Consider the following 23,582-nt stretch of genomic DNA (forward strand, 5'->3'; position numbering starts at 1 on the left):
CAATCCAACAGCATGATCATACGTGCTGTATGTCAATCATCAATTACATTTAATTTGTATAGCCACATCCACATATTTGTCTCGTATAGGACTTAACAAGGTGCAACCTCCTCGGCCCTTAAGAGTGAGGACAAACTGCCAAAAAAACTTTCATCAGGGGGAAGAAACCTCAGAAGAGAAAGAGACCCTTCTCCCAGGAAGGACAGAAGTGCAATAGACATTATGTGTAACAGATCATCAGTTTATGACAAGACCAGAAACAATGAGTTAAAGTTCCCACATCAGAAATGCCTGCGGTGAGGCGAAATATGTAATCTGTGTAAGATCTTAAGTTGTGTTGCTCTTGTCCGAGTGCAAATTGAAATCTTTTCTGCAAGAGACCAAATGGTATCCAACTTGTCTTCATCTACGGTCACAGACAACTCCCTCTCCCACACTAACATCTTGTTGTTGACAAACCCGGTGTCTCTCCATCTCTGTGTTGGTGTTACTAAGCCTCTCGATCAGCTGGGCTTGTTATTGGTGGACGACATATCAAGACCTCTCTCTCTCTCTCTCTCTCTCTCTCTCTCTCTCTCTCTCTCTCTCTCTCTCTCTCTCTCTCTCTCTCTCGCTCCCTCACTCCCCAGGTTCTCTCCCCCTATCCACTCTCTCTCCTCCTCCGCTCTGCACCTGCTCCTCCCCTCCTCCCTTATTCTCCTCCCGGAGTCAGAGCAGCGCTCGGTCCTCCTCGCCCAGTGATGCTCCTCGGCGGGGCGGCGCACACCGGCGGGTTGTCACCGCTCCGGCTGGTTCCGTCTCCTCGGGAAACACTCAGGAGCCTAATGACGAGCGAACATGGGGATTTAAGTGAGGTTGTGTGAGAGTGAGCCGGAGGACGAGTGAGCTCAGGTCCCATCCGAGAGAAGAGAGGTTGGAGGAGGAGGAGGAAGAGGAGGAGGAGGACCAGGGGATAACGGTCCCGTTGGGACGGGGACGCAGCGGAAGAGTTTGGGATGGACTCCGGGAGCTGCTCCGGGTTGTTTGGTTTTGCAGGATAACATCACCGGAGTTTGAGGACGTGTTGTTGGAGTTGGTGTCTCGTTGGGATCTGTGAGTGATGGAGTGAGTGAGAGAGGGAACTTCAGCCTCGCCATGAAATCAGTGCTCTTCAGCCGCTTCTTCATCCTTCTACCCTGGGTCCTCATCGTCATCATCATGATCGATATCGACAGTAAAAGGACGATCCGGGCTCCGGCAGCCGCCCGGCCCGGCAGGGCGCAGCGGGGGGCCCGGACCGGCGCTCCGGGGGTCGGGACCCCCCCCAACCAGACCGCGCTGCCGGTCATCTACGCCATCACCCCGACCTACACCCGTCCGGTGCAGAAAGCGGAGCTGACCCGGCTGGCCCAAGCCTTCCGCCAGGTGCCCCGGCTGCACTGGGTGGTGGTGGAGGACTCCACGACGCGCACGGAGCTGGTGGCGCGCTTCCTGGCTCGCTGCGGGGTGCCGTTCACGCACCTGCACGTCTTCACCCCCCGCAGGTTCAAGCGAGCCGGGATGCCGCGGGCCACCGAGCAGAGGAACGTGGCCCTGGCCTGGCTCCGGCAGCACCGGGGCCGCCGGGACCCCGGGGTGGTCTTCTTCGCGGATGACGACAACACGTACAGCCTGGAGCTGTTCGAGGAGGTAACCGGACCTGAGTTGTGTTAATTGTGTTTTTAATGTGCAGGGACTTTCATGGCAAGGTGTCATTCAGTCTGAACTGCGGCACACAACACGGATCACTGTAATCTGACACTTTTAACATCTAAATGCCTGTTTATAAATTAGATGATATTGTTTGGGGCTATTTCCATAAACCATGAGATGGAAACAAACTGCTGTGGGATGTATACTGAGGCCAGGAACATTTGTAGGCTACTTAATCTTGACTTTTGTTTTGTGGGAAAAAAAAACGGATCGTCTTTATTCAAGTTCAAGTAATAACGTTAAATGAAAAGTACATTTATTAATTCTGCGTTTAGCCTATATTAGACTGCTTGTGTGAATTAACTAAAATACCATCAGTGAAATGTAACAACTACATGTGACCTCTAAAGACAGAAACAGACAAAAGCAATTACCCCCACACCACCAGAGCTCAACACTGGGGTTCTGCTCCTCCAGGTTTATTATTTGATCTCAGCTTTCAATCCAACAGCATGATCATATGTTTTGTACGTCAATCATCAATTACATTTCATTTGTATAGCCCACATCCACATATTTGTCTCGTATAGGACTTAACAAGGTGCAACCTCCTCTGCCCTTAAGAGACAGGAAAAACTGCCAAAAAAAACTTTCATCAGGGGGAAGAAACCTCGAAGAGAAAGAGACCCTTCTCCCAGGAAGGACAGAAGTGCAATAGACATTATGTGTAACAGAGCACATATACAAAATACCAATATATATAACCTTCACGAGGAAAGGCAGTGTGTAAATTAAATAAATGATGTATAGATCTGGAATTATGTTTCTTGCAGAAACCTAGATAATTAAGTCTCAGGCTCCCACATGTAAAAATGTATGAACCCCAGCAACGTCCCCACAAACCTGCATTAGTGAGGGTTTGTCCCTCAGGTTTAGATGCAGATAAATAACAGTTTTTATTTGGTGTTTTATTGTTTTGTCACCTTTAATCACAGCATCAGCACTAGGAGGTTAACTGGCTGTGTTTTCACTCTGCTCCCACCGTTATGCTGCACAGGAACTGTTAGGAATCCCCCACATGCGATCTTTTCAAAGGAACTCAAACATTGAAATTCACCAGCTTCTTACTTGTCTGCTGATGGGATCCCACTGGACCCCTGCTGAAACCCCCCCGGGAGTCTCCAGACCTCGTTTTTAAGAGCCGCTTGTTTCACTGGGAAGGCCGATATCAAACCAGCCTTTTCCAGTAAAGTGTGTCTGGTAAAAACCACAAGGACAAATTTGTGTGAAGGAGGGATAGGGATGGATGGCGGCCGTGTCAGCGCCTGTGCATCTTACCAGCATCGCTGTCCAATTTTCAGCCGATCCACTCGCCAGCACAGAATTAATAAGCAGGATTGTGTGTGTGTGTGTGTGTGTGTGTGTGTGTGTGTGTGTGTGTATGTGTAGTTGTATGAGATTGATTGTCAGTGGTGGAGAGCAGTGCCAGTTTTACAGATGTCCTTTTTTTATTATTCTTTCATTATTTCACATTTTACTGGTTTAAATTCTCACACTGACCTTGATATAAATTCATCTGAACTTTCATGTTTCTTTCTAATACTAGCCGCTGGAAGTACTCTGACGTGTAAATACTGACAAAAACATATCAAGTGTCGTATCGATCTGTCCTCTGAATCTGAGTTAACAGGCTTGATGATTTGCCCTGGGTTGAATCTCTATATTGGAAAACTGATACATGTGTACGTCTGAGCGTTTGTTTATGTCACTCTATTGCTATATCTTTTCATGTCATTGTCAGCGATCGTTTGTCCTTTATACTGAAGCTGCACTGCCATCCCTGCATGTGCTCTAGACATCCACCTAATGAAGAGCGTCACGTCTGTGGCAGCGGCAGCAGCAACACAACAATCCTCTCACTCTTACAATTGCACAAACACTCTGAGAGAATGCTCCCCTGATTGCAGATGGCTGCCTCTGATTGCTGCCATTCAGATATATGCAGGGCCAAAATCAGGATGCAAAACATATTTATATAGATCAGCTGAGAACCAGGCACTGAATAATATAGCAGGACTCTTAAAGGGTGACTGATTCAGTCATGGATGAAAGGACTGGTGATCTTTAAAGGGGGTGTTTGATGATGAGCATATGCGAAAATGAAATACCTAAGCGTTTTAAATTGCCCTTTGTAGAATATAAACTGTATGCTTGCATTGAAACATGCAAATTTGTGAAGGCTGCATCTATGATATAAACCAAGCATTTAACAAGTTTGATGTTCTTATCGCCTCTGTCAAGGAGGTTATGTGTTTACCCCTCTACGTTTGTGTGTAGGTTGGTTTACTTTTGAGATTACGCAAAAACTACTGGACACATTTCCACAAACCTTGGTGGAGGGGTGGGATATGGTGCGAATCCGGAACAAGCGGCAGATTTTGAATCACTTTCTTCAGCATTGATAGATACCGGTTTGGGATATTTTTTGGGATATCCCTTTCGAAAAACTCATGGATCTTGAGGAAAACAAAATTTAGGGAAATGATAACAATGAGTGTGTACAAATGAATGCAGCCTGATTCAATTTAAGGGGGATGTTGTTCATTTGGTTTCTTAGGCTGTGTGAGAATAAAACATTATGACTATAAACTACTGCTAGATTAGACGTCCTGGTCACCAGGAGCGACATATACAGGTTCTTTAGGACTGTAACTAATAAGTAACTTATTGGAAGGTGGTGGGATGTATTGGTTGCATTTTTTTCAAAGTAATAGCTCTCTCTTGCTAGATTTTCCAGGACTACAAACCCTATCTTTAAATTGTCATCTGATCACCAAACATCTTTTCACTGTAATTTCTCATTCTACAAACCCACTGATCAATTAAGGACATTTCAGCTCCAAATAATTGAACGCCAAAATGAACTGAGTACAAACCGCTGTCTGGGTTGATGCTCACAGGGAAAAGTTCCTAAATAAAACATAATATTCTGTATGAGAAGACAAGAAGAAAGCCATGGCGCTTAGTTGAGATTCCAGTTTCACCAGAATCCGAAATGAAGTGTCTCTCCTGTCAATCAAAAATCCGCAAAGTCAATTTTCCACATTGTTTTGGCCTCAAGGAATCCACCCTTAATTAGAATTAGACTTCAGATTGTCCTCCCCGTCATCCCTGACTGCAACACTTGGATAAAGGATATACTTGACTCACTGAGGTGAACCCAGAGTGCAGAAGCCGAGTCTCCTCTGACACAGAGTGTGAGTGTTCGATTCCGGCGGCTCGGTGCAAAGAGCATCTGTTTGATTTGTTAATAGCACACTGTCTTCTCTCTGTCCTCCTGCCTATTTCATTACCCAGCTGCTCTGTGCAGGTAATGGCCTGTCATGGAGAGATAATAGGCTGTCATACAGCCGTAATAACCTGCAGCCACCGTCTGCAGGCTTTAGACTGATCGCTGTAGCTGCACTTATAGTGGGTGGCAGCTTTAAATTAGAAACCCTTATATCATTTCTGGAAGAAAAATTATTGAGAGAACATTCAAGCGGCAGAAATATTATTTTACCTCAGCCCCTTGAGATCATATTTCTTGTCGTAATTGTGATGTAGGATAAGATAGGTTTGGATTTTCAGAAGCCCTGTATCTAAATGCAGTGCTGCCATGTGCACGGCAAGAATTATGGGCCTCCACACTGGCCATGATGCAATATTTTAGTGACAACAACAAAAAAACACTGTCCTTGTCCTATTTTATTTCCCTTGCACGCTCCAGTTATAAGTTCAATGAAAGTGGGCAGCCTATGGTGAAACGGAGGGCTTTGGTCCATCATTATAAATACAGTAAATATTCTGTATGTTACAGTGAATCATTACTGAATCATTGGAACATGAGATCATGGGCATTACGCCTTAATTATAGCAGCAGTAGAAAACAAGCTTCAAGCATTACAATCAGCACTGCCGGTCACTCAGAGCGACCAGTCGACAGAAAGTAGTCCCTCCATGAGCCAGACCAGGTATGTCTGGTTTCTCCTGGTCTGTGCGTGGGTTGGTTCCTGAAGAAAAAACCTTTAACTCTACACTGCAGCTCAGCGTGCATACGGTGTTCATTTAATAACTATATAAATACTACATAAATATAGTTTCTCTTATGACTGTGATTCTTAACTCAGCAGGGTTGAAGTAATTGTAGGAGATATGTACTGCACAGCTACATTTCTTGAAAGCTGGTGTTGGCTGTACAATTATGTTACTTCTTTAGAGGAGCTATAACACATAATTGCTTTTAAAGTTCTTGGCTACCTCAGACCCAAGTTTACAACTTTTTCAAAATAAAAACTGTAATTCAGCTCAGTTTGAAACATTACAGCAACGAAACAAACATGCTTTTACTTTGAAGAGAAAGTGATTTTTTTTATGTTGATGGATATCAGCACCTTTGCTGTGTGTCTGTGTGATTGTGTGTCAGTCTGATATGGTGAAAGAAAAATAAAAAAATTATCAAAAAGATCTAGCTGCGATTTTGATTGAAGACTACTGTAGTTTATCTAAGAGTAAGAGTAAGAAGAGGAAAACAGACAGACAGAAAATGCAGACTGAGCGCTGTCACTTGTTTATTAAATTTTTATTAATATTGAATGTAGCTTGTGACCAAATCTCACCAGACTCTGCCCTGCACTTCCCTGGGCCTTTAGGAATCCACAATCCACATACAGACAGACAGATGTGGAATTAGGCAGTTGTAAGCTCAGAAAAACGGAATTATTCATTCAATATTTCGTGTTTCAATATTTTATCATTTCATTAGCTGCTGTGGAGCAGAGAGTGAAACACTTCTGACCTGCTGTTGCCCAATTAACAGATGCCGAACTCCAGCTGGAACAAAATCAGCCCCGTTTCTCTGACTCCGGGTTGTTGATTACACGAGGGGAGCCGCCCGGGCAGTTTTGCTCCAAAAGTGGGCCGCAAACTACCACCGAGTAATGAGCAAAATGTGTTACAACCATTCAACCCCCTCTGCTTCCTCCCCTTATGAAAAAAACATTGGTACGTAGCAAATGTTTAACAAGCTTCCCTGCGTTCTTCTCCTTCGCTGGCAGCGGAGTCAGAGCGAGAAATCAGGTGGAAAGGCATTTAGCATGAATACACGGGTAAAGAGGAGCGTTCTCCGTTTCGCCACGTTTGTCAGATCTCCGTCTGCTGGCGGTTCATTATGCATACGACAAGATATGGCTGAGTAACCTCCGAGCAGTCAATAGTGAAACCCCCCCCCCCCCCATGCAATACTGCCATGATTGGGGCTGAACTCACACGATTCCATTTGGTTCCTCAGGGTGATTCTGCAGTTTTGCCCTCAAGAGTCATTGTGCTCACATGGGAGCTTCCTCACTCAAGGCTACATGCTAATGTAATCTGAATGGAACGGGGTTTTTTTTCATCTTTAAATTCATTAAATAAGTTTTGTTCAAAAAAAGAAAAAATAATTCCCATAAGAATTAGGGCTTCCTTGTAGTTGGTTTTCCAGCGCTTTGTGGAATCGGCCCTGTGCACAGTGGGATTTCTCCGGTTGAGGGAAAATCAAGGTTGAACAGATAGATTGCACTTTGGCTCTCATTAACAAAGAGTATGCTCAATAATGCAGATTGCAGCTCAGTTTATTCATTTCATGAATGCCATCCACCATGTTTTTACCCCTGTACATTTGTTTTTTGCTTTGTTTGCTTCTATGCGAGTTAACAAAGAATGACCTGGAGGATTACGGGTCAGGAAAGAACCCAATTAATTTAGGTGCAGATCTGACCCAGTTTTCTTTCTCTTTAACATTGCGAAATTGGGCATTTTTCAACATTTTAGTTTTTGTCTCGGTAAATAATTCATGGACACTGTTGAAAATAATCAGTTCAAATGTTTGGTATTTATGAGTGTGTTCAATATGGTGCAGATTAAAATAAAAATCTGGAACTAGGAAATTAAAATGTGGTTTCATCTGGGTTGGGCCTTAGCGGAGTTGTTGTGTTCCATTCTAATTAAAAATCGTCTAGTTTTGTTTCATTAGAACTTGGTTCTTCTGGCAGAGTTAACACAACTGAGACTGTCTGAGGGACAGTGAGAGCAGGCCAACAATACTTAAAAGATGAAACATGAGATATGAAATACAAGCAGTTAAATTATCCGAGTGGTTTGAAGTAAACCCACAGACTAGGATGTTATTATTTTCTCTTGTTGGTTGGAGGTCACTTTAGTTCCTGTTTCTTTGGTCTGAATGATCAGACGCCCAAACACACACCGGGAATACTTTGTGGAGAACATTGTGAACATTTTAAATTTAAAGAATCCCTGAAAAAACTGCAGACTTCAGAAAAAGGGAGATTTCAGAATAGAACCGGCTGAGTAAAATACAATTTCCAAGTGAGTTTAAAAAAGGATTATAAGTTATTTAATTTGTCTAATAATATATTTACGTATTCCATAGTATGTTATTTGACCTTTCACACTACACATTCAGTTTTGACCTCCTGTCTTTGCCAGAGTTGTCCACATGTAAAGATTCTTTCTCTGCAGTGAGGGGATATAACTAACATCATCTCAGCAATTACTTTGGTGAGGACATTGTTTTTTTACCTTCAAAGCTTTTAAAATAAGATGAAATTTGTAATAAACCTGTAAAAAGTTCCCTTTTTATTGACGTGTAAAGGATTTTTCTACGAGTGTTCACCAATGAGTCCATTACTGGAACCCTCCCACCGTCAGTTAGGGCTCTGTTTCACAGTAAAGGAACCCATTCAGATTAAGTTACATAAGAAGCAATCAGTAAAATTAAGCAGAGCTCCCCCGGTCTTCATTCCTGAAAAGCTGACTATGGGGATTGAGGGTTTTTCAGCTGACGGCAGCATGGCAGAGCTGTTTGATTCAGCTGCAGCAGGCTGTCAGCCAGGCGAGAGTTTCGTCAGACCTTTTTTGAATAATTGAACTCCCTCGGCCTCGTAAGGCTCCGCAGCCGTCACAGCGACTATTTTAGGGAGCAGGTACTGTGGCTAATGCTCCGTGCCGAAGTGTGACTGAGGCACACCTCTCTCGAATGGTGCCATACTGGGTCCAGTGTTCATTTATTAGTTCTGATGTGGCGTGATGGCCTCTCGGATCGAGGAGTAGTGTGTGATATTCTCTGCTGTGCTGAATCTGAGAAAGATTTCTTTTAAAATTTTCCATCACACATCTCAGAAACTTTCTGAATTTGTGTCACAATTCATTTCTTGACGGTATGCGTTTGAAATGAATTTGACTTTCTGATTATGCTTTCGTTGTGTTAATATGTTACACAGCCAGTTTGCTGGTATTGGGCAATTGGCTAAGAAATGTACAGTATATGCTTTTTAATGGGAAATGATCCAAAGACATGCACATGCAAACATTACGGGTATATTTGTCCAAGCAGCGGACTCCGCTGGGAAGGTGGCAGAGACAGGAACTGGTGGGATGAAGGAACCAGAGCGAAATAAGCAATTGAATTTCCTCAAACCCATATGAGCAATTATCATAATTACATAGAGTGGTGGGAGAAGCAGGGGTGGGGGATGGGTGGGCTGGTGCGGGGGTGAGTTGTAATGTCAGCGAAGTTAAGCAGAAAGGAGATGAGCTTTGCTGAGAGAAGGTGTCTGCTGGGGTCGGCGGCAGGATGAGGACGGAGGAGAGGGGAAGGTGACGGAGAGGTTGAAGACCGTCTGAATGTGAAGGAGGTGTGACGTGCCAGCTCTCCGCCTATTCCTCTGCTTTTTCTTTTTTCCTGAACTGGCAGCTTGACTACCAACCTTCCCTCTGCTCTCTGCTCCCTTTCTTCCCACTTGTGTGTCACAGTGACCGAGACACATTTATGTTAAAATGAAACTGATTCCCACTGAAGCGGTTTCATTAAAATAGAATGGACACATTCTGGCTTCACGGCTTGTGAAGGGCTGCAAGGCCAGAATAGGTTTCCTACAGCCTGACACTCTGAATATCTCAGAAATGTTCAAACACCTGAAAACTTACTTTCTTCCATTGAGTTCGGCTGACACTTTTTTTTAAGAACATATAGCTATGCTTTCTGTAAAGGGATGATAATCAAGAATAGTGATAGTACAGGTTGGTGATGTCCTCTTCATTGTTGAAGAGTGTCTTGACTGTTCCAGTACGGTGATTACTGGCTATTATCAATGACTTCATGTTGTGTGCAAGACTAAAATATGCTTTAAACTACATAATTATGGTTTAACATTTTGTCAAAAGTATTTCTTCCCAACAATGAGATGACAGGAACTACATCAGTCTCATGGCTTTGTTTTAATGAGGAGCTGGAGCAGTGTTTCCTGGTTCGACAAAGTCTTCACTAGTATAATGATTGAGACTTAGGTGATGTTAATTGGTTAGAAACCAACAATCTTATCGAAATCAGCTCTGGTAGATACTATAGAATATACTCATGCTCAAAAGATACTGTAGGTCAAAATGTTTAGTGACTCTATGTTTTCTATCTAAGTCTACAAACAGGGTGGAAATGTAGGCGATATGAGTTTCAGAGTTTGTATTACATATATAATTAATATATTTACAATATTGTACAGTAATTTGAGCTCCGTGTTTGACAATGATACAGAGCCCCTCCTAAATATGCAACAATTTGGACACATCAGAGAAGAGGCTGCACTGATTCAGTAAATACACATGTCACATGTCAGGATATCCTACAATGGATCTGTTGTATATGATCCAGTCACCTCAACCTTTAGTTTGGGGGTATTTGTTGTTTTTCGGAAGTGAATAAACTGCTCAGAGTGTAGTCGACAGTAGCTGCTCGCAAACTCTGTGATCTGCAGCCTGCATTACAGAAACCTGCTGAACCCACACATGTGCTGTGAACTGCAGGATATAGAGTTACAGGCTCATTAGGTACAACTAGCAAAAACTAATTTACTCCAATGCAATAGCCCTCTACTGAATCCTGCCTTCATGAAGGTTATAATGTTCAGTTTGAAGCTGTTCAAACTGTTTTAAAGAGGTTTCGATTCAACACTGTGGTCCTGCTGGAGTTTGCAGTTTGTGGTGCTGCTGAGTTGTACTGGGTTATAGTGAGATAGTGTTTCTAACATTTGGCCTGCACTCACTGATATAAAGATAAATAAGACAAAACATTCGAAATATCTGTCTTTATAAACCAGAAAACAATCATTTAGGGAGCTTTCATGTTTGGCTTCATGCTCTGTGTGTGTTCTGAACACAGACTTGAGAGTTTATACTGTTATTCTCGCCTCTGTATTTGTAAGAAAGGACATAAATACTTCCCAAAAACCTTCATTACTATTTTATGACCTACACTAACAAAAACAGGTGGAATTTTACCATAAACATTGGTTTGCACTGAATCAATATATATCCATATGCTTATAGACAGCTAGTTCTAGAAATAAACACTGTGACTTTGCAGACAATCTCTCTCTCTCTCTCTCCCTCTCTCTCTCTCTCTCTCTCACACACACACACCTCTTCATCTCTTTAATATTATTTTCTTCTCACATAAACCCATAAAGCATTCATCGTGCACACATATCATGCACCATTGAATCACAGTTTCATAGCCCATCCCCGGCCTCTCTAATTTGATTCATTCATTTTCTCCCAGCTCATTTCTTCCCTCCCTTTCTCCGATTGCCTCTGCCATGCATATTAATAACACACGCACACACACAGATAAAAATACACTTGATTAAAATCACACCCGACCCAGCCACCCGAGCACTCGTCCCAGTGCACAAACAACACAATGACGGCTCTTTCTCCAGGGCAGGAGGCAGGAAACGAGAACATCCATAATGGATTTCATATACTTCATCATTAAGAGTCTTTGTGTGTACACACAATGCACTTCTCACCTATGTGCTTGCAGGGGAGGGAGACAGAGTTGATTACCCGACTGAGCCGAGGTGCTCAGAGACAGTGTCCTGGCTGCGAGTCAAATGAAATGTGATTCCTCTCAGCACTGTCTCTCTCACCCACAGCTTTTCTTTTGTTTACTTGTAAATAGCAGACGTTAACTGACCGAGCTGCTGATGCTGTCATTTGTCAGGACTTACAGGTTGTCGTGCTCTCAGCTGCTTCTGAAATTATTTTTCACGTGTGGCGTCTACCCTCTGGTGAACATATCCATGTTAATAATGAGACAGAGGCTTTCTCAGAGCATGACAGTGTCCGCCGCTGGCCGCCAACCACACAAGGTAGACTGATGCACAACACAGACCTGAACAGATTCATCCATCCATCCATCCATCCATTATCTATACCTTATCCTTTGAGGGTGACGGGGGGTAGCTTGGGCCAGTCAGCTGACATTGGGCAGGAGGTGGGAGACACCCTGTGCAGGTCACCAGCTCATCACAGGGCCCACATACAGACACAACCAACCATTCACACTCACATTCACACCTACGGTCGATTAGGTTCTCCAGTTAACCTCATGTCTGCAGGTCTTTGGAAAGACACTAATGCTGCTTCAGTGCACATGTGAAACGTCAGATCTCCTCTGTGCTTGTGTCTTTTTTCTGCAACAAGTCTGTCAAATTCTCAAACCAATAGAATGCCAGGTGTAGTGTTGACACGTGAAATGGTCCTTTCCTTGTTGTGTGTGTGTGTGAGCATTACCGTATATCTTTGAGAGGCGGTTACTGTACCCGGATTCATATCCCACCTTCCACAGCTTACTCCAGCTTTGAAATGTATGAAAACACCTTCATGGAGCAGGAGTCCAGCAGATCTGGAACATGCAGTGGCAAAGTATTGTTGCTAGAATCTAAAAAAACGAGATTGTTGCCCCCCCCTGTTTTTTTATGTGAATAGCACCAACAGCAGAAGTATCCAAAATGTGGATAGGGGAATTTCATTTGTCCTCACTACACCTGGTTTTCTATTGGTTTGGGAACCAGCATGAGAACGAGGAGAAGAGCTGAAGCTGGAGCCGGACAATCTAAGCCCAAGCAGGGGATATTATTATATATATATCTGAATGTGAAATCTTGAAGTCCTGAAAGACCAAGCTCAAAGAAAGAGAAGTTAAAAGCCCAAACAAGGCAATTCCACTGAACATGTTATGCTCCGATTGATTTATAATTTTGTATCTTGAACTAACTTTGTTAACACAATTAATTCAGTTGTTTGTGAGTTGGATCAGTCCGGTGGGCTTTACACAAAGGCATTCTTTTTCTTTCCCTTCATTGGTGGATATCTTTGTTATGCTGTCACTGTGAACTTATAAAGTTTTTTGATGTTGATTTATTTCCTGCTGACTTTATTATGCTTCATTGAGTCAGTATTATTAATTAATACAGATTGTTTACATCTGATAACTGTCTTTATACCTTAAAGGTCATTGAGGGTTGTTTTATTTTTCAGCACCAAAATGTGAATGCAATAGAATTTGTTCCAAGTAGATTCCCACTAGTCAAACACTACAGTTTTCCACTACAGACACAGAATATTTAGTTATATGCGATAGTAAAATTTTTTTGAAAACAGAAGTTTATTAAATGGGTGTCACCGAATTGCATGCAACATTTTTGATTCATTAACTGTGAAAAGGATCACTTCTGATATTAATTCACACATTTCAGGGCAGTGGTGTGGGATGTTGTTATCACTGGTCTGACTGACAGGTGCTGGAGCTTTCTACAGCAGTTGTGATGTTTGACTGACACGGTGTCGCAGCTGTTGGTGTGATCCATATATGAGTGTTACTTGTGCTGTCGACGTTGTTGTGTTTTCCATGCAGAGTATTTTTGGATTGTCGATCATGTAGTAGCTCATAGGCTACGCCCTTTTGATGCACCCTTACATAATGTTTTCCTGCTGTAATTACATAATCTGATTTTATACCAATCCCTGATTACATTGCCCGTAATCCCATTTGTTGAGCATCATTTAAAAGCTGTTTAATCTGCACTACTTTTCACCACAAAGTGACGCCCCTCCCTCACTGACCTCTGGTAGTTTTATTTACATGTTGCTCATCAGTCGTGTGTGAGAGAGAGAGAGGGAGAGAGAGAGAGAGAGAGAGAGAGAGAGAGAGAGAGAGAGAGAGAGAGAGAGAGAGAGAGAGAGAGAGAGAGAGAGAGAGAGAGAAAGAGCATGTGTGATAGATTGATTTTATCAACAATCTGTGAAAGAAGAAGAAGTGATAAATGAATATTTATAAATGTAAAATGTCCCTATAAAGTAATATTGAAAAGGTTCAAATTCCTAAATTCTGTTGAGAATTTAGTATCAACAGGGTTTAAAACCTTTAAGAAATCAATACCTGAGAGTTTTATAATCTGTGGTAATAACAATATAAACAGAATAGGTACAGTCTGTCTGAGAGAGAAAGGAAGGCGGGAGTGCTTTTATTTTGAAACAGTACAGGAATTGTTGCAAACATTCATATTTGTGACAAATTCGACAGATAAACATTGAATCTGTGATGAAAGATCATTTTCTCTGTCTATTCTGCTGTGAACTGCGAGCAGAATGCGGAAAAAATCGCAGAGACCTTCAATCTCTACAAGAGCAGCTCTGGCAGTTTTAATCTGTTAACATTTCCGTGGGAATAAAAAGCAAGCCATTCAGCAGCCGGTGTGGCCCAGGCGAAACGTTTGGAAACAAAATAGACATTTATACACTTTATACATATTATTACTATTTAGACCTGAAGCACAAATGCCTGCTTCTGACGTGCAAGGCAGCATGAAATGTTTCACTTGTCAGAAAACTGGTCACAAACGCATTTATATTTGACTTTTGTCTGCAATGTGAATGGATACAATCTGTAATCATTCCCAGGTCAAATGATGTTGCACCTTTTCTGAAATGGCATTTGCATTTAAACGTTTATCTTTAGCAACAAGAGGGCTGCAATGTGGTTTTTGATTGTTATTAAGGTTGGTGAATAAAACTGAAAAGCAAGTCCCTCAGCAGGTTTATCCAACTAAAAAAACAAAACAACAAATTTTGGCGTAAAAGAGGTATTAAAGAAAACTCAATTTGAGCTCAATTTATATAAAACAATGGGATTAACTCTTAATAATAATACAAAATAATAATCGTAATAATTGTATCTATATAGCACTTATCTAAACAAGGTTACAAAGCGCTTACAAACAATGTGATCATGTAGGTAACTATTTTTTTTGCTTTAGATTCCAATGAACTATGAGTAAAATGCGCAGGTGCTTCAAAGGCAAGAAAAAAAGAGACTACATGTGTAGACCCACAGAATTAGTTTTACACCCCAAGGAGATGTGTTCTCTTCTGGTGTTGCAGTAGCTCTCAACTTGAAAAATCTCTCCACAAAATCCCAGTGTGTGCTCTCACAGCAACATTTACTATTTTCCTTCCCTGTGGGGAAGCTGTTTGTTCATGATGACAAACCCGATCATAAGGGTGAGCTCTGTGGTTTGTGGTTTTCTGGCAGAGTTGTTTGTGTTCTCACATATAGACTGGAACGCTGTGGACTGTAGGAGGAACAGAATATACCAGGCTGCGATCAGGTGCGGCTGCCAGCTCGTATTGCTGTTATTCCAGAAAGGCGTTTCTGTAAATAATAATCACAAATATTCAAAATATATATATATATATTTTCAGAATAACATTCATTGTTTGTTTGTTTATGTATATTCTTGCCTATAGAGCCACTTACTTCTATAACTTCATCATTTTGTTGCTATCTAATAAATAGCCTATAATAATTTAATAGAGCTGTACGCTGCTCATAAAAGGTTTCTGTGATCTCACACACACAAACACACACACACACACACAAACACTTTATGTGCAGAGGATTACATTCGTGGCTGTATTGATTTTTTCTTCTTCTTCGAATCCAAAGTCTGAATCTCTGATGTTCAGATGCTGTAAAACTAAGTGGGACTTCAACACGATACACTTTGTTTTCTCGGATAAAAGCTCAATATTTCCAACAATAAGAAGCGAAAGTGGGAATAGCCCCTTTGAAACAGCAGGAAGTGTTTGAAGTGAGTTTTTTTTGGCAGTAAAAAGCAGGAGACGATTGTAAAATCAATGAATAAAAGATAGAGTGAGCTCCTGGTTTATTTCAGAACTGGCAATGAGGAGAGTCTGGGCCACAGCCAGGAGCAGAGAAACCAGACCGCTGGTTAGCATTTAGCTGATAAAGGATTGCATCCACAGCTACGCTCCTAACTGCCAAGTCAGGAGAGGACCGAGCTTATTCGCAAGTTTCATCTCAGAGCAGCTGGATTCTGGAAGACGACTTCAATAAATCAGAGCCTCCCTCTAAGAAATCTGATTTAAGATATTTCATATCAGTGAGAATTGTTGCAGAGTACCTGCTCTTCCTCACTCATCTTCATCTCCATCACCTTCACTGTTTCGCTCCAGCTCCTCACATCATGTCGTATCGCCTCCTTTCCCAGAGCTGAGCTTTGATTGATGCATTCTTTTCACTTCACTCTGTGTCAGTGAACAAAGTAAAATAGGGTCAATTGATATTTATATATAAATGGCACCAGAACCACACTCCGATAATCTTGCACTGAAAATGAAAATATACACCGGTTCCTCAATTCATTTTGTCCCTTTACACAAATTGAATAGACATAAAAGTATTTTAACTTTTTTTGAAAGTTTGTCAGGCTGACATTTGAGGGATATAATTATTGGTTGCTTGCTAACCATAGTCAGTTCCATTAAGGACACCAGCATAACCAGCATCATGATGATGGACGGCCAATATTGGCATGGCACAACCAAACAGGAGAAAGGTCAGAGGATGAGGGATGTAAAGCATTAGATTACAAGCAATATGCAGATTTTAATGATCTAGTCACCTCTATCACGCTGTTTGGTTTGTTGACATAATCATATAACCACAGAGTTGGGTAAAGATCTTTTAGTAACGACAAGATCATTCACTCCATCCACACACACAGGAGAGAGTTGGGTGTCTCAGCTGCAGAACATCTTTGTAAAAGCAAAGAAGACTTACTTAGTTCCTGACTTTTATTACCTACACCTCGGGAAATATTACTATGTTGATAACCTCAGCAGTGGCTACAACAAATCACAAGGTCTCCCCGGAAAATAGCTCTGTTCATTTCATTTGCTTCTCATGTTGTGTTTCAGGCATAACAAGCCCAAGATGTAATTTTGCACCAATCATAAAATATGAAATATACTGTATAACCACGAGGCTGGATTACAACCCTGCTGTTTTAGTCTCTTTATGCAGGCTCCCAATAGGTTTTAGATTTGAATTTAAGATCTTACTGATTTCAACAAAAGATCTTGTTTACTTTTAAGGCTCTTCATGGCCTCTCTCTGTAATATATGTTTTACTTTTTAGTAAGCTTCTCACTTTAGTGCCTTAAGATCCTCGGACAAAGGGACTTTTATCTGCTCCAGATCCTCCGGCTGAAAAGGGTTTGCTGTTTAGGCCCTGCGGCTCTGGAACAATCTGCCTGAGGAAATCAGGTCGGCCACTCAGTAATCTCTTTTAAGTTCCTTCTCCTTAATACATACTTTTATCAGAGAACCTGTCCTGATCTTACTTGGATTGAAATATAAACTTTCTTTGAATTGTCTGTTGAACTAATGTCTAGAAAATCTGTTGATTTTGTGACCCATCTGTTTTGTTTCGCTGCTTGTGAAGCCATTTTAACTTGGATTTATTAAATTATTTGTAGCCTTATAAATCTAAGTGTTCTTCCCCCCGTGGAGAAAAGATCAGCAGCACCTAAGAATTGTTTGCAACATAATAAAAAAAAAACAGAACATCAACAAAATAACAGTATTTACAACACTGATTAGAAGAAACAGTATGTAGCATAATGGAGAGTGTGTCGATGGTTAATGTATTGGTGCATAGGAAAATGTCTGATTGAGATGAAGGGGTAGCAATGACTGAACATGTGCACATTGTTTGAATGTGTGAACGTGATGCTGCCTCCACTTTGACCAGATCTCATTGAGAAAAATCAGCTTTTAGAGTGGTCTCATTGACAAATGTTAAAAAACTCAATAAAACAACATTTAAACTTCACTGAAGTTTCAATCCAATACTTGGCTTTAACCGAGCCTTCATTCTGTCTATTATTCTCTTTTCTGTCTGTTCCTTTCACATTATTTTATATTTTTTTTTATTCTACCTGCTCTATATCAGCATGCACTGCACTGTGTGCTCACCCTACCTCCCCTGTATAAATAAAGGTATAACTACAAGTGTGTCCTCCAAACTTCACCTGTGCCAGCAGTAACCTGCAGATGGTGGCATGAAAATGTGCAGGCAGTCGCCAGCTAGTAGAATAATGCACCATCTGTTGCAACGCTGTCACCCACAGCTTTGTTTGGCTGCCAGTAAAAATGTTGACATTGAGTTGTTGTTGATAAGGCTCGGAAAATATAAATTTAGACAACATCTGCAGTCGGTGACTTCCCCACATGACCTAACCCCAGCACCTCTCTGACTTTAACTGTTCAGAAAGCACAATATAACTTTTTATCACCCTTCATATCATGTTGTTAGAGTTGTGCTCGATGAAACTGATGGTGAACACCTCCTGATCACAAGCAATGGCTCTACGAGCTACGAGCAAATCAACATCTAATTTTAATGTGATTTTTATTCATCCATTTGATCCTATAATGCATCGACCTGGATGCCTCTGAGAGTCATTTTGAAGCTAGTAAGAACCTGCATAGAGGACAGACAGACTCAAATTATACACACATAACTTCATAGCCTGGACACAGTCCAGTTATAATGGATGAATGAGAGCTGCTATAAAGACAGCAAGAGTGAATGTAGTAAAAAGAGAAAGCTGTTGATGGACCCTGCTGCTGCCAGGCCAGAGTGTTTATCTCGATCATTTAATGCAATTTGGAAAAGCGCAACGGACATTTGTCTGAGGCAGATGTCATTTTAACAAGGCTGTAGAATGAATTATTGACATCTAACTGCTTCCATCAGATATTAACACAAACCCTGCATCTGATTGGTTGGGTCCAGAACTCGCTGAGCTGTCACTGGTCTTTGCCTCTAAAATTTCAACAAGAAAAACAGGCAGAAAGAACAAAGATACATTAAACAAATGAAACTATCCAGTGCACTCATCAAAAGTTTATGTAACCAATCAATCAAATTATTGAGTAATGTTAATGGTATCCCTTAGTCTGAAAAGTTATTTCACTTCCCCTCAATTTTTAGCATCAACACTTAAAGTCATAGATCACATGGTCACTAGCTGGTGAACAGTGTAGCACTACCCTGCTGAACACCAACAATGCCCTCAGGACTTGGTGGAGACCAAAAAAGAAATGATAATAAAAATGTATATATTTTTCAAGTCACCAGAAGAAGAAGACAATGCTGAAGCTCTTAACACACTGTTTACTTCAACAATCAATTAAAAGCAGAATTTATTTAACAGCAGCGGTATAGAAGGGGTCACTCGCCATCTTGCATTTCACTTCCTCTCTATGCACAACATCTCAACGAGTTTATGTTCTATAACAGTGCCGCTCAGTGGTTTGGGGACATGCATTTAAATGACAACAAGTAGAAGCCTAAATGAAAGTTAATGTTTTGTTTCTTTTAAGGCAGAACATTTAAGATTCAACATGTAATGACTGTGATAATCTTCATTTAACCTGCATGTTAATGAAATTTGTCATTTACTACATCTTTTTTTGTTTTATCTTAGCATTTGTGGATTTTTCTAACAATAATGTACAATATAGATTCATTAGATTCATGTTACCATCTTCAGTGTTAGAGAGGGATTCTTATAGAGATTAAACAATACTTCCATCTGGGAGACATGACATTTCTAAAGGATATAAACAAGAAATCATCTTTTTTCTTCTTTGCTGAGAAAGTGTTTGACTAAAAGCAACTTCAAAAAACTGCAAGACTCTTGCTAAAACAATGATAATGCACTTTGACAGTGCCTCAAAATGACTTTGTGAAAACTTTGCAGTGAACTCTGACATGTTAAAGACAACAAAGACAGATTTTGGATGTAGTTTGAAGATGTTGTCTCTAACAGCAGGCTAACAAAAATATACTAAAGCCAGAATCAAATGTTCGAAGTGATAAAGATTAAAGTCCAGCCAGCCCTTCTCTGAATAACTTAGCAAATGGACTGTTTCCAGTCTGACTCTCTCTAATAATGTGTCAAAGTGTACTGAGCTTTTAGGCGCATCAGGTCGAACCTGGGGATCATTAGCAGTCAAACTAGGAATTAATCGCTAAGCCAAAATAACGATCGTACTCCGGGAACGAACTGGGAACGACCAACACACACACAGTCAGCCTCTCTTTCTTCCTCTTTCTCTGCTTCTCTTTTAATTTGTCTTTTTCACAAACCAAAGGAACCTGACTCTTTTAAAAATGACCTGAGAGAGAAAGGCAGACAGCAGCAAAAGAGGAACAAGGGGGAAGGGTTTTAGCGTCGCACAAACTCAAGGGGGCACAGTATTTACGGGGAAAGGGCTTAAATGCTCCAGGCGTTGTTCAGGGACTCAGGAAGGAGAGAGGTAATCAGGTGCAGAGCAAGAGGAAGAGAAATGAAAGGGTAGAAGAGGTGAAGGAAAGGAGAAGATGCTCATTGTTCTTCTTGAAGTTGAAGTGAGGCCAGATGCTAAATGTTAATTATATCTGCCTTCCTTCAGTCTGTTCAACGTCTCTGCACATCATGATATTTAATGGAAAAGGAATAAGTTATCATATCTGACAGTTTGATGCAAATAAAGGTCGGTTTCTTGTTCTCTAACCGTTGTAAGACTACACGGATTCAAAGAACAGGATTCCCAGCTCATGAAACCTTTTACATTTTCTAAAACAGTTTAATGAAAATCTGCTTCCATTCAACATAAATGTAGTTTGAAGTCAAACAGCCAAGTCAGGAGAAAAGGCGAATCAGAGATCCACAGCATGTGTCTCAGTGACTCATTGCCTCTTCATTGGATCTTTTAGGGGTCCAGACCTTTCATTGCAGGACTAATTTGTCTTCCTGTCACTGGAGATGGATCTTTTTCTCTCTGGCTATATGCTTGGGTTCACTGTCATTTTATAGAATGAATCTTTAATGGTAGATTTGAAGGCCATTTGTGTAAATGCTTTCCACTGACACAAGATAGCAATGCCCCAACAATGTGCCAGGCCACAACAACACAACCATAGGTGCTCAGTTCATTTGCGTGTGCACTAGTTGTAAGATAGGGCTCCACATTGGCATATTATTGATGTAATAATTGTGTTTGTGATCATTCTGGGATGTTCTGGAATTGGGTACTGTTTTTTGATTGGTTTTAACAACCAGTGGATTAAGAATGAACTGAATATACCTGTCAAAGGTCCATGACACAAGCCATTGTGTCTTCAATGAAATCACTGCTTTACCTAAAGTCAATGGTTCATTTGGGCGACTGTGGCTGAGGGGTAGGACGGTCGTCCTCCAACCTGAAGGTCGGCAGTTCGATCCCCAGTCTTCCCCATCTGCATGCCTACGTGTCCTTGGCCAAGATGCTGAACCCCAAATTGCCCCTCGTAGAATAAAAAAGTGATTCTAATAGATGCACTGTATGAATGTGTGTGTGTGAATGAGTGAATGTAAAACTACTTTTAAATTGGTTTGAGTGGTCATCAAGACTAGAAATCTTACACAATACTAACTATATGAACCAGAGGGTCTCGTACCAAAGTCACTGGCAGTTTGCAGTGTGTTCATTTCTGCAGTCAAATCTCCTGCTACTGTTATTGAGTTCTGGTGAGGCTCAACAGGCGTTTCGCTGCAGGCTGATATAATTGAATCAAGCTGTCAATGACAGATCTCCCAATCACTAATACATCAACTGTAACCTTTCCTAAACCGTATTGGACATACACACCCCTCACTGGGCTGTCATTGCTATTCCTAACATTTGTCAAGCTGGAAAAAACATGTCAGAATATGTGCTGAAATAATTTACTGCTGAATATATAAAACGTGCATTCTCTGTAGTAGTTTTACTCTCCTGCCACACGTGTCATGTCCTCAGCTCCAACACTTTCTTCGTGGTTGCGAGGAAGTTATTTGCAACAGAACTGTAAATCCTTGTCTTGGGCCGTAGATACGATTGGTTTCCCTCTGGGTTTCAAAGCTAGAAGTCAGCGTGATGTCTGGGCGCGGTAATGCAGCGCTGCTTACTGATTTGGTTTTGTTCTGTTGTTTTTGTCATGAGCGACTGGCTGCAGGCTGTTTGGGTGAGCGATGAGGAGCCGTGTCTGAGTGAACGGGCTGCAGGGTGGCCTGCGCTGTAAAATAGAATCACACACTCTCTCTGACACACACACACACACACAGACACACACACACACACACACACACACACACACACACACACACACACACACACACACACACAGACATTAATCCATCTACACATTACGTTGAGATACAGATGTCTCACTCCAACACTAAAACTCTGCTGTCCTCACACCCTCTGCTCTCTCTGCCCTCTCTCTCTGTCTTTTATCTTGCCCACTCTCTCTCTCCCCCTCTCTTATTTCTCGTCGCACTGCTTCTGGCTGTGTGCAAATTCATTCACTGTGGAATCGGATGGCAGCTCGGCGCCGCACAGTTTCATTCAGTCCTCTATTCAGTTAGCCACAGAGTCTCTGCGTGCTGCTCTCACCCACATTTCCCATGAAGTTACACGTCTCTAATCGCTCATGCAAACTGACACACAAGTAATTCATTTAAAGATCAACGTCACAAGTCGGATCACTGACTTTCTTCACCCGTATTGCTCCCACTCTGGGTGGATGTCTCCCTTTGCTCTCAGACGTCATGTCCACTAAGCTGCATTGCGATTGATGGGAAAATTGAATATGGATGAATGAGCAGCAGTGGCCTTAGATGAACTGTCATAACTTCACCAACACATACTTTCAACTAGTGCCACAGAGGAGGCTGCCACAACACAACTGTCGAATGGAGGTCCCCCATCATCTTGACTTTAACATCACAAGCTGAAGGATTCATTACTCCAACGTGTCAAAGGGCAGCTTTTTGTTTGATTTCAGCGCCAGTGATTGACAGGTGTTCTTCTCCCCTCCTTCTCTCCACAGATGCGAGGCACTCGAGGTGTGTCCGTTTGGCCGGTGGGATTTGTGGGTGGCAGAGCTTACGAGCGCCCCCTGGTGTCTGGGGGCAAAGTGGTGGGCTGGTACACGGGCTGGAGACCGGACAGACCCTTCGCTACAGACATGGCAGGTAAGGAGCGCCTCACTGATCTTAAGCATTACATGGCATTACAAAATAAGCCATGCTCCCTTCTGATTGAACCTGAAAGTATTTGTTGTTGACTATGTTACATACATTATATGATATCCATTCATCCAGATATTGGCCTAGCCACACTCTGTTTCTTACCATTTACCATGTAAGCTTTCATGGTACCCCCGGACTCTTGACCAACACTTTATTTGATTTGATTTTAACAGAAAAATTCCCCGAGCTCATCTATACTCCCCAGAGGATAAACCATTGCTATTTTGAACGCTACATAAACATAGTTCTTGCAGCACACCCATGGGTTTTACACACCATGTGTCACAGGATTTACATAGTTCCTTGAAAATCAATGGGCACATCTGGACTAGGGTCTAATGAAAGACTGTTGCCTTGTGGGAAAAGTAGAACGCGCCATTGACCTAAAAGCAACGATACCTTGGTAACCATTCTGCTTTTCTGGTTCCTTAACACTTTTTGTATCACTGTTTAAATCAAGTCGAATCAAGGAACAATAAGATGTTTGAGTTGTTTTGGTAGATATTATAATAATTTCACTCAACTTGCAGATATTTTTTGCAATGTGTGACTTTGGCCATATTTCAT

The 23,582-nt window shown here is 41.6% G+C and overlaps 1 protein-coding gene across 1 annotated transcript in view; it reads left to right on the forward strand.

Annotated features, from left to right (window-relative positions):
- The first annotated feature begins 1,134 nt into the window (after positions 1–1,134).
- Positions 1,135–23,582, forward strand: part of b3gat2 (beta-1,3-glucuronyltransferase 2 (glucuronosyltransferase S)) — a 47,809-nt gene continuing 25,361 nt past the window's right edge. The window contains exons 1-2 of the mRNA XM_061087639.1: positions 1,135–1,668; positions 22,814–22,958. Coding sequence (XP_060943622.1) covers positions 1,135–1,668; positions 22,814–22,958 — 679 coding nt within the window. The remainder of the gene's footprint in view (positions 1,669–22,813; positions 22,959–23,582) is intronic.

Source organism: Limanda limanda, chromosome 15 (assembly GCF_963576545.1).
Source record: "Limanda limanda chromosome 15, fLimLim1.1, whole genome shotgun sequence".
NCBI lineage: Eukaryota > Metazoa > Chordata > Actinopteri > Pleuronectiformes > Pleuronectidae > Limanda > Limanda limanda.